The sequence below is a fragment of the Triturus cristatus genome, chromosome 3_2 (genome assembly GCF_964204655.1).
Source record: "Triturus cristatus chromosome 3_2, aTriCri1.1, whole genome shotgun sequence".
Taxonomy (NCBI): domain Eukaryota; kingdom Metazoa; phylum Chordata; class Amphibia; order Caudata; family Salamandridae; genus Triturus; species Triturus cristatus.
In genome coordinates this window covers 1,040,844,451-1,040,856,510 of record NC_140584.1, presented here as the reverse complement: position 1 = coordinate 1,040,856,510, position 12,060 = coordinate 1,040,844,451, and the positions used below count along the sequence as shown (strand labels likewise).

Here is a 12,060-nt window from a genome sequence, read left to right as displayed (position 1 = left end):
GCTTTGATCAACACATCCGAAGATTTACTCTTTACCCACCCAGAGAGTTTGTTGTTTTCTAGAAATGAGTGACATTGAGATGTAAAAGATGATTAAGCTAAATATTTGAAGTTGACTGGTGGCGTGATCTAGCGGTTTCCAACATTAATGAAGGATAAAATCTTCTAGAAAACGTCTCCTTGATGATTTACTGCTGAGATTTGAGAAAGCAGTGTTTAGTCTCTAAAGGGGAGTTGCATTTTAAGATAGTTCATGATATTACCGACATGAGGAACTCTGATATTAGCCCCATTAGCATCAATACCAACTAAATGTCAAAAAGTCATCTGTTCTTGGGCTCAGCACTAGACACTAGTCCTTTGTCTCCACGCCTTGATATGAATAGAGACACATTTAATTGCGTTTTTAATGCATTTTTCTGTGGAAGAAAGTGTGTTTTTAGAAAAGAATTGGGTCGAGCCACAAAGGAAATGCAAGAAATTTTTTTGAATTAATATAGGTTTTTAAGGATCGTTGGAAAAAGACTGTTATTTAAACCTTCGAGTCAACAGTATGGGGCCTTGAAAAAGAAAAATCTTATTAAAAAAATAAGTCACAGAAAGACAAGACTACCATGTTAAAATTAGTTTATTTCTGCTACGATGTAATGTTGATATGACTCCAAGCGGGAGAAATAACGTAGATGTGGGCAATAAATATAAAATGCTATGAAGGTCTCAAGCAGCCCGTAGCTTGTAGCTTCTGCATTGTTTCCAGGCGTTAGATCTGTGCTTCGTTAACCAATGGAGTTTCATAGGTTTGGAATTCAAACTAATATCACCTCTATCCCTGACGTTTCTTGATCTGAGGTCAGATGTCCATTCAGAATACAGGGCTCTTGTGAGTCTGGTCCAGGACTAGTCTATCCCGGATGCACCCGGTTGTGCTCGCTTCATGTGGGTAGCAGGAAGTTACAAATGGCTGTGATGAACAGCGATGTCTGATCTGCATGGACCCAGTGCCCTGCACCAGGGATGTACTGGATGTCCGCCTCAGGAAACAGGCGCTCGATTTCAGGGTAATCTTCAGAACTAAAATGTAAAAAGAAAAATGTAAACACACATACAAAGCACTCGGCTGACAAAGAAGTAAAAGGCAGTACAAAGGTAAAATGTACAGATAATATATTAGCAATAAGTGACTTGTACACTTGAGCACAATAAGAGGCATGGCCCACTTTTCGCTACCCCACTCTCTGATCACTGTATCTTCATCAAACAATATAAATCCCTCATTCTCACCACCCAAAACGGATTTTATTATAAAATTCAAATTCAAACCCACCACAAGCCTATTACTTACTGCATATGGGTTAACCACAGTGCAAGTGATACTTGATCAGATTTGTTTGGTCAAATAGATTGTGAATATCCACAAGAGGCTGCCCTAACTGAGAACCTGTTACTGGTATCTAAAATATAATTTCCTTAGCTCATATCTCTGTAGCAGGAGTAGGACACTCCCCTCTCCCATTGGATTTACACAGATAATATATGCCCTTTTCTGCTCAGTGACCAGATCATGTAAAGGGCAGCAGTCTGGATCAAATTAAAATGTAACCTAACAGTTATCCAACAAACTCATTAATAATTCCTTATTGTCAGGCCAAACCTCGGAACAATTTATTTTTAACCTTTTTTAAACATTTTTGAAAATATTCCCATTTTGTTTCATTTTTAGAGAAAAAATGAGACTTGGCACCCAGAGCTTCGGTGGGTGGGCCGCCAAGCAACTGTAGTGACACCAGCGCTGCCGCCACCGCTGCTTCATCCACCCAAATATAGAACTGGTGGCCGGGTTGGTAAGCTTTTTTCACTAAATCCACCCCAGCTGAGAATGAAGAGAGCAGCTTGGGGAAAACAAATGAGATTTGTCAATCCGACATATGACACAATCTCAGCCATTTTGTCACTGTACCAAAATCTAAAGGAAGACTTCATGGCAGCCAGCGTGACCTCCAGGCTCTCTGAGGAAAGTCCTAGAGCATGTCTATGCATTGAATATACCTATGCAGGGCAGTCAGGACAGGTCTTCATGCCCTGGACAATCATGGAAGTTTTGCCTCTTCCCTCTCAATCTCCAGGAAATAGGCACTACTGCAAGCTCACTGAATCTAAAAGCTTTCACACTTGGGAACAGCGATGGCAAGCCGTCAAGGCTTACTCTTGGGTGGTGTTGTAAGATTAGATACTGTTAACGTTAAAGAACACACAGCAAATGGATTGACCAGTAAGGGCTGTAACACATGTGCTGCAGCACGTCTTTCTCACGCTGGTTCAGAGTGTCATTGACCTTCTTAGTTGTTTTCTCGTTGGCATGTGCCAACAAGGCATGTAACAGCTGACCTGACATGTTAAAGCTCAGGTGATGACAATAGGAACACCAGAGGGTGGGAACTCACGGGAGCCAGGTGGAGGTGTCCAAGACAAGGACAGTTTGCTTGTGCCAGGGACTCCCGATCATTAGGTGCGCTGGATGCAGGTCTTGGGTGCAGGGTCACTTAAGCCGGAACTGTACACAATAGGACAGGATAGCGTCAGAGTTCTGTGTCACTGGTGGTGCGGCAGTTGGCAGGCAATCATCAGCTGCCAGCAAAGTAATCATGGGAGGGCCCTCATTCACCCAGTGAGCATGGGCAAAGGCACGAAGAGCGCCTTGGCATATGACCAAAAGGTGGTGGTTTGCCCCAGAGGTTCGTCCCTGTCACTTGTGGTCCTCCGCAGTAAAGCAGATATTTTTTCTCACTGGACGACAATGTGAAGAGTCGCTGTCCTGATGTGTTGCGTCTTGGGTAGGCTTGGCAGTGAAGGCAGTTCTGTGATCTTGGGCAGGCTTCTCAACAAAGGAAGCTTGGCTTCAAGGCAAGGCTCCTACCCTTCACAGGGATGAGTTTGGTCATGTACTCCGCACAGGGCAATCTACCTCCTTCAAAAGTAAGAGCCACATAATCTTTTTGTTTTCCAGTCCTGTAGTCTAATTTGGTCTCTTGAAAGACAGCAACAACAGAGCTCATGCCCTGCTCCATAATTCTCCTTATATCACTGTGCAGAGCTTTGTTGCAGTAAAATGTAAATGAGATTTTAGTCTCCAGTAACAGCTTATTTTCAAAGTTAGTCCAAGCAGGCAAACTAGCAACTTCTATCTAGCCCCACACTTTTTAATTTAGAGGAAGCCATCCACATTCAAGTGTTTAGGACTTTATTGATGGTCTAGTTTCATGGTCACGAGGCATCTTGTACTGATTATAATGTTTCAAAATCTACTGTGATAGCTGTCATCCTGCACTATTTGATGGGGATGTGAACTGCTCCAGATGAACCTCACACATTCAGAAATTGTTCTTGAGGCTTCTAGTCTCCTGCCAGAGATGACCAGAAGATATTGGAATTAGGCACAGAGAAATTCCTTTTGCCATATGTCCTGCATTACATGCTGAAACCAGCGGTGTATTCACAAAGATCCATTCCTTGCTCCACTAAAATGTTTATCAATCCAAACCGGACAAGGAACAATTTTGGCTTCAATAACTTGTGACTGCAGTAGAGGGCCATGGAAGAGCAGGAACGCCTAATATTTTGTGACAGCCACCAAGAGCCTCTCGCTCTGTCTCATCCGAATTACAGAAACTGAGCAGACTTACTACTAAGAGCCAGTAGGCCAGCTCCTAAACCTACCGGACAGGTAAAAAAAAACAGTACGCCATAACTACTGATCAGCAGCATCCAAATCGCCAGTCATGTCATGACCTGAACATATGAACTATAGTCTCTCACGTTAACAGGGGTTTATTCTGGATGAACCCCAAACTCCAAAAGAGTCAGGTTTTCTACTGGAAAACAACATTTCCTAATCACTCGAGAGCACCAAAGAGCACAGACAGAAGAAAATATTCCAGTTTTGGCAATACCGATGGAATCCAGAGAAGGGTGACACGGAGTTACTGCACCAGGAATTTTCAACCTACGATTGTAAGACCCAACTCCTCATATCGAAGTACCCCAAAGAGACAACTCCCGCATTAGTTTGGCTGGCAGGTCATAAGACATCCCACCTTACTTCTCAAAACCACACCAGAGACACTCCCTCAGGCTGCGGAAGGTCCACTGAAATCTCTCCACGCCGAGACCCTCCATGTGTAAACTAAAAGACCGGCCCATGCTCTGCAGTATGAAGCGCACAGAAGTCCTGCAGTTGTCCAGAAATGCACTACAGAGACATCACATAACTTAAACATCAGGCAGACCATGGCTGTTTCACTGGAGTACAAATCTATGACAAACTGGTGGGTAAAAAGGCTTGCGGGACTGCAAGCACCCTTCTTAGGTTATGAATTTGAATACTGTGTTGCTATTTTACTTTCCACTACCACTTTCAGTTATTTTAGATCAGAATATCTTGATGTACTCCTATTTGACAAATAAATAAAAAAAAAGGTTTAATTGCTAAGCCCAAACGGATTATAGGTACATGCGAAACATTGGCAAAGAAGCAGCTGAACAGGAACAGCTAATGTTCCAAGACCTAGCTGACAAAGTACAATATGAGAATGGTCTATAAATAGCGTGCTCTGCACAAGGAAGTTGCCAGATATGACTGAAGTTTTTAAACTTAAAGCCAGAGGATTAGGATAAGGTAATCAATCTGGCATTATAATGAAAATAATCTTTGTCACTCCTTCATAGAGGATCACTGACAGAATATTGGAAACAAAAATATGGTGTGGACAGAATATTGTGTCCAAAATATCAAGGACCAACATATCAAGAAGGTAAGTGCACATAAGTAAGTAGAGATTTACTATATTTAATTCCACATCAACGTCCTTCGAAGATATATATATATATCAAGGCATATTATATGTGGAGTTATATATAGTAAAATTTTGTTTAACTATAGAAACTTATTGTCACAATATTAACGTCCCCGATATTCTTGACACAATATTTTGTCCACACAATATTTTTTCTCGGATATTTTGTCTAAACACCCTTCATGGATGTGGCCTACTATGGGATATGTCTGTTTAAGTCAGGGTTCTCCAAAGTTGGTCCTGGCGGTCCGGGTCCATGTCAGATGTTTAGCATATCCCCATTTAGATAAAAGTAGTGATCTTACAATCTGGCATGGATCCGGCCCTCCACGACCGTCATTGCTAAATTACTGAGCTTCATTTCCAAAGGTTTTACAGTCTATATAAGTGTAAGATTATTTAAGCTAGAAAATCTCCAACAACTGTATTACAATTAGTCCAAGTATGTATTGTGACCTGATCGGAACCAAAATATCCCAGTGACTTCCACAGTGCCAGGTCACATCTGATTTTCTACCTTATAGGACATATGCTACTTCAGTGTTGGCAACACAACTCTTTCCTCCAGAACCACTGGATCAGCAGGACGTATGGGTGCTCTGAGTCACCCACAGCAGCTATGCAGCACAGCTTCACTTCAGCAGCCTACTTATTTCAGTTATCATCTTAGAAACCTCTGCCAGATGTCTAAAAGGTTCATCTTTAAGAGGCTATAAAGCCTGTTCCAGCGAGGGGTCAGGGCTACTACACTACTACATTCTGATGAAAAACAAAGGATATGGTATCTCTCACATTCCGGATATGTATAATCCCACTCACTTAATGCCTTTCTAGAAACAGGATGCTGGCCTTGGCACAAATTCTAGTGGCAGATGGCGTGACTGGTTGTGCTGAGTGGACTTAGATGAGATTTTTTAGGTCTCGGCTGGAGATAGCAGCGCGCATGCGCTGCTCTCGGCATCCGAGAGCTTCTTGGAATCAATACAGATTCCGAAGCTCTCGGAGGCGGAGTTGAAGCCCCCTCCATCTTTTTAATTGGCTAGCCAGAGACGTTTTAATGCCTGGGCAAAGTGGGCTCTGGCCCAGGGCCCCAGCCTGTCAGGGGGTCCCCTGACAGAGTCAGCTCCGTTCTCCAGAGTTTTGCCCTAATGACCTTTAATATTTCAGATTGTTTTAAATACTGTTTTCCTTTAATTTATTTTTTATGTACCTGATGTGTGTGAGTCTAGTACAGCCATTTTGCAGAGAAATGGTGTGTTTATGTTTCATGCAATATACATAAAAAAGTTTCTTTTAGATCAAAACAAGGCCTAACATATAAGAAATTGGAGGGTGTCACCGAGATTATTTGCAGTAATATTGGTGAGCTGCTGCTGTGTTACAATATTAAAAACACACATAACTATCCCTGAATATTAGATGTAAACACATTTAGGGCCTTATTTATGAGAAGTGATGCATCGCTGTGTGAAAACAGGGATGCGTCACTTCTTAGTGTGCCCTCCTTGTGACATGATGGATGCGTCATATTTCCTGTATGATACATCATGTCGCAAGGAGTTACAAATACGTCAGCATTTCTGACGTATCTGTAGGTGCAAAACTGATGCATTGCTGGGGTGTGGCGGAAATTAGACGCAATTCCAGCAATGTGTCATTTCAAATGAGGCAAACCCCATGTGAAAGGGCCTGCATCAGTCTTACGCCTGCTGTGAGGCAGGTGTAAGATATTGACGCAATAGCGTCATAGAAGTGGCACACTGATTTCTGATTTCAATGTGTCACTTCTACGAGGTTTTCTGAGGGGGAACACCCACCCTGCATACATTATACCTGGCGCATGTATAATGTGGTGCAGGGGTTTACAAAGTGACGCATCTGCCTAGATGCGTCACTTTGTAAATAGGGCACAACATGACACATTTTTTACGCTGCCGGTGCATCACAAAAAGTGACGCACCGGCGGCATAAATGTGAAGCAAGGCCTCATAAATAAGGCCCTTAGAATTTGGACGAGTGTTTCTTTGCACTGTTAGGGACCTAATGAAAGTCAATGAAATAGTGTATTTAATAAAGAGTGCTGCTACTCAGACCAGAGTGTCCTGGCGTGTGACAGTGGGAGGAAAACGAGCCTTAAAAACCCATCAGTTATTAAAAAGCCAGGTTTTTAAGTTCTTTCTGAAAGAGAGTAGGTCTGTGGTTAATCTCAGAGACTCAGGGAGTCTATTCCACAATTTTACCCCTTGAAAGCAGAGGGATCTGCCTCCAGTGCAGGCACGGCATATTTTAGGCACGATGGCCAGGTTGACAATGCAACATCTTAGGGGTCTAGATGTTGTTTAGCGATTAACGCACTTATTTAGGTAGCAGGCTCCTAAGCCGTGGAAAGCTTTACAGAAGATGGCCATCGCTTTGAAGTCGATCTATGAGGACTATAAGTAATTCTCTGTGCCATTCTGAACACCTTCCAAAAACACATTGAAGATGGGAAGCTCCTTCATGAGTTCCAATCCGGTTTTAGGGCTAACTACAGAACGGAGTCCGTTCTGTTGGAAGTGACTGAATTTCTCAAGGGTAAGCTGGACCAGGGAGGCAAGGCTGTTCTGATACTGCTCGATCTGTCGGCGGCCTTCGATACGGTCCCACATGAGAGGCTCCTGGAGAGACTTGCTAACATCGGCCTAGAGGGGAGCGCAAATTGGAGGGTGTCACAGAGATTATTTGCAGTAATATTGGTGAGCTGCTGCTGTGTTACAATATTGAAAACACACATAACTATCCATGAATATTAGATGTAAACACATTTAGGGCCTTATTTATGAGAAGTGATGCATCGCTGTGTGAAAACAGGGATGCGTCACTTCTTAGTGCGCCCTCCTTGCGACATGATGGATGCGTCATATTTACTGTATGATGCATCATGTCGCAAGGAGTTACAAATACGTCAGTATCTCTGACGTATCTGTAGGCGCAAAAGTGATGCATTGCTGGGGTGTGTCTGAAAATAGACGCAATTCCAGCAATGTGTCATTTCAAATGGGGCAAGCCCCATGCAGTCATTCACCTGCAGCCTACTACAAACAAGAGGGGAAAGACGTCCTTAAGACCGATTCTTCTGTCCTCCCTACCAATAACTAAACACACAGTAAAGAAAAGTAAGGCTTCATATATTGTAGAGACATGATCTAGCAGCAGATTCCTTACCTTTGAACTTCCAGGCGTCAGGCTGGATCCAGAAGATTTTTCATAGCAGTACCCCTGAACGCCGGTAGGAAGCGTTGGTTGACTCCGTGTTCGGCGTCGTGTTCGTGGTGGTGGTGACGTTCGCGTTGTCAATATAACCGCCACTCCAGCGTGCTGATGTTAGTACTTTTTACGACTTTCCATGCCAGAAGCACAGAGCCATGAAGTGAGGGGCCATGGTGTGTTAAAAAAGAACAGCTAGAGCCCTGAAGGGGAACAGCCCTCGCACTGAAAACAATCAGCAGTATAGGGAGGATGACTGGGTCGGTAAGAAATCTGCAGCTAGATCAGGTCTGTACCAGATGAGGCGTTACCGAAGGTAAGTAACTTGTCCATCTGATAGAGACATCTAGCCGCAGATTCCTTACCTTTTACCAGATACCTAAGCAATAAGTTGCGGAAAAGTTTTAGACCAGAAACTTCTGAAAAAAAGAGCGGCCAAACAGGCCCTCCTTGCAAACCTGAGACTCCAGGCAATAGTGTCTGTCAAACGTGTGCAGAGATGCCCATGTGCCTGCCTGGCAGATATCAGCTGGAGGGCTGTGGTGGCTGTTCTCACCTGGTGGAATGGGCCCTAAGGCCTTCAGGAGGCTGCTTCTTTGCCAAGGTGTTACAGATTTTTATACAGAGGATAACCCAAAGAGAGATGGTCCTCTTTTGAACAGCACACCCCTTCTTTGCTCCCACGTACCTAATAAAGAGTTGGTCATCCACCTGGAAATCTTTAGTGCGATCAAGGTAGAACTATAACACTCTTTTAGGGTCCAGACGGTGGAGACACTCCTCTTCTTTGGAAGGGTGCAGAGCAGCATAGAAAGTGTATAGAGATTTGAACAAAGTTACAACTTTGGGCAAAAATGATGCCCTAGTTCTTAGTACCACTTTGTCCAGAAAGACTGTCATGTAAGGAGGCTGTGATCTTTTTGTTTTGTTTTTTTAATATTTTTATTGTTTTCCAAATTAACCACACACAAAATCAACAACATCAATTATATCAGCACCAATGCCGCATTGCAATCAGGATATCACATTACTAGCCCTCCCCTTCCAACTTTCCTCCCCTCCCCCTCCCTCCTCACTTATCGGTGCGCCGTGAGGTCTTTACAATTCAATCACGAAAGTCTCCTATGCAGCTTTGTTACAGTGTCTAATTGGAATAGTGCTGTACTGGGGGTAACAATACCCTATTCCTTACTCGGCAAACTTGGCGCAGCGCTAGATCGGCAGGCCAGTCCGTCCCGCGGTCCGGGGCTTCCCATCTCCTCCCCAGGGATATCCTCCTCTGAATCTGAATCCGGTGATCGAAGTATTTCCACTAAAGCCTCCCATGCCCTTGCCGCATCGTACTCTCGATCGCTGTTCCTACGTGATGTGTGACGCAGTCTGAGTGTGCTCTCACTGCTTGCCCATTTAAGTAATTCTGCCTTCCATTTCCCCACCTTAGGACCCTGAATCGATTTCCAATGCATAGTTAACTCCCGTTTAGCCAATACTAGCCCTAAGTCTATAAATTTACTAGTAACTTTAGTTTTGGGAGTGTGCGGGAACCAATGGAGCAGGCAGGTACCCGGATCCATTTCCAACGTCCTATCCATGATAGAATTCAATGTATCCATCACCTCCCCCCAATATGTCCCTAATTTCATACATCCCCACACCATATGAAGGATGTCTGCTCCCTCCAGAGCACAGCGTGGGCACCGAGCCGCCGCCGCCGCCCCAAAGTAGCGATTGAGCCTCTCAGGTGTTAGATATGCTCTGTGTAGGACATAGAACTGTATCAATTGAAACCAGGAATTTCTTGTACTTTTCCACGCTCTTTTAACCAGTTGTGCCCACGTCTTCTCCGGGATCTCCCTGCCAAGCTCCATTTCCCACTTCCCCTGCAGTGTACGCAATGGTTCTAAATTCTCCGTTAACATTCGGCGGTATAAACACGTTATAGCCTTATAGGTCTCAGCCGCCATCACAACGTATTGGCCCGCCATTGAGATACCCGGTTCTGACAGACCTGTCCTCCAATGGCGCTGAATTGCGGCAACTAGTGCTGAATGCAACAGGTAATCCCCCTTTGGAAGGTCAAACCTATGTTGCAAATTCTGGAAGGACAGCAAGGTCCCGTTCTTGTATAAGTCGCCCATCACCTGCAGTCCCAGGGCCTCCCAATGTGCCAATGCTGTCCAATCCCCTCCATGAGTGAGTGCCGTGCACATCCCCAGAGGTATCTCCGGGGCATACGGACGAGCTATACCTGCCTTGCGTTGACTCCGGTTCCAGCACAATCACAGTGTCCGTTCTTCAGTTGTAAGCAACTCAAGCTGCATCTTTTGTTGCAAGACTATAAAGGATAAAATGTACCGTGGGATCCAGCGACCCTCAGGGCCATTCGGACCTCGAAACTCCCTCGCTACTGCTTGCGTGAGCCATTGCAGCAGCGTCGCTAAGTAATACCACTCAAAATCTGGGACTGCCATGGCCCCGTCTGCCCTTGGTCTTATCATTGTGGTTAATGCTACTCTCCTCCTGCCAGACCCCCACAAGAACCCGCAAATCATGGATCGAAGCTGCCGGAACACTGAATCCGGGACCCAGATCGGCAACGTCCGAAAGTAGTACAGCAATCGTGGCAATGCCACCATCTTCAGGAGTGCCACCCGCCCCGCCACCGACAGGGGCAATGCACTCCAGAATACCATACTACTCTGGAGGCCGCGTATAGCCCTACCCAGGTTGCCCTCTAATAGATCGTCGGGGGCATGATAAATGTTAGTGCCAAGATAAGGTAAACATCTAGGCTCCCATCTCACTCCCAGCGACTGGGGAGGGACCTTCGATGTCGGGGCCACCAGGAATAGGCAAGTCTTTGCCCAATTTACCTTCAACCCTGAATAAGTTCCAAACACCTGGAGTAAGTGTCTCGCCCCATCTAACTCTGTCGTTAAGTCCCCCCAGTCGGGCATGAGACGCCAGAGGCTCAATGGCCAGGGCAAACAACAATGGAGAAAGTGGGCATCCCTGCCGCGTGCCTCGCCCAATCGGACAAATAGAGGAGATCGTCGTGCCCGTGCGTACTCGCGCCGTCACTGACCTATAGAGCAGTTCCGTCCCCTCTACGAAGGATTTCCCGAGACCGAAGGCATACAGAACTCGGGACAGGAATGGCCATTTTAGACTGTCGAACGCCTTCTCTACATCCACCAAGAGAACCGCCGCGTCCGGCTTGTCAACATGACGTTCTCCTAGGATTCGCATCAGGCGCTTCACATTGGTAGCAGTAGTTCTCTTTGGTATAAAACCCGCTTGGTCGTCATGAACCAAGTGTGACATATGGGGCAGTAGCCGGGACGCCAGAATCCTACTTAAAATCTTATAGTCCGTTGTCAACATTGACAACGGGCGATATGCCGCCAGTGACTCTGAGTCTTTCCCTGGCTTTAATAACGGAATAATAATGGCCTCTCGGGTAGAGCTCGGCAAGCATCCCACTTCCTTGGCCTCCTGATACACCGTGCGGAGCTTGGGTTTGGGGGTCAGCACGTCTACATACACCGAGTAAAATTCTATAGGGAGTCCGTCTACCCCCGGAGTTTTTTGCGCGCCATCTGTTTTATAGCACTTCGTATTTCTCCCTCTGTGATTCCCTGCCCCAACAGTTCCCCCTGATCTATCTCAAGCCATGGTAACCGCACCTCAGCCAAAAACTCGGACAATTCCCCGGGCTCGCCCTGCAGCTTACTCTCATAAAGCGTCTTGTAATATGTTAAGAACAACTCATTAATCCCTCTCTGGGTGTACTCTGGTACTCCCAGCTGGGTATTTAATGCCAGGATAGGCGTACCTCACGGTGCCGGATTCGCTAGCCACGCCAAGAGGGAACCCGTCTTGTCTCTCTCCGCATGTGCACGAATCAGGTATTCCTTGTGGTCAAAGCAGCGTAAGCGCTCCACCCGCGCCGCCACATCCTCTTT

General features: G+C 45.4%; 1 protein-coding gene across 2 annotated transcripts in view; it reads right to left on the bottom strand.

Moving 5' to 3' along the window:
• Positions 1-610: 610 nt before the first annotated feature.
• The window catches only part of ABHD11 (abhydrolase domain containing 11), a 168,747-nt gene continuing 157,297 nt past the window's right edge, over positions 611-12,060 (bottom strand). For both annotated transcript variants that reach the window (XM_085649719.1, XM_085649720.1), the window contains one exon: positions 611-1,070. In XM_085649719.1, the coding sequence (XP_085505845.1) occupies positions 932-1,070 (139 nt within the window). In that variant the 3' untranslated portion in view covers positions 611-931. The remainder of the gene's footprint in view (positions 1,071-12,060) is intronic.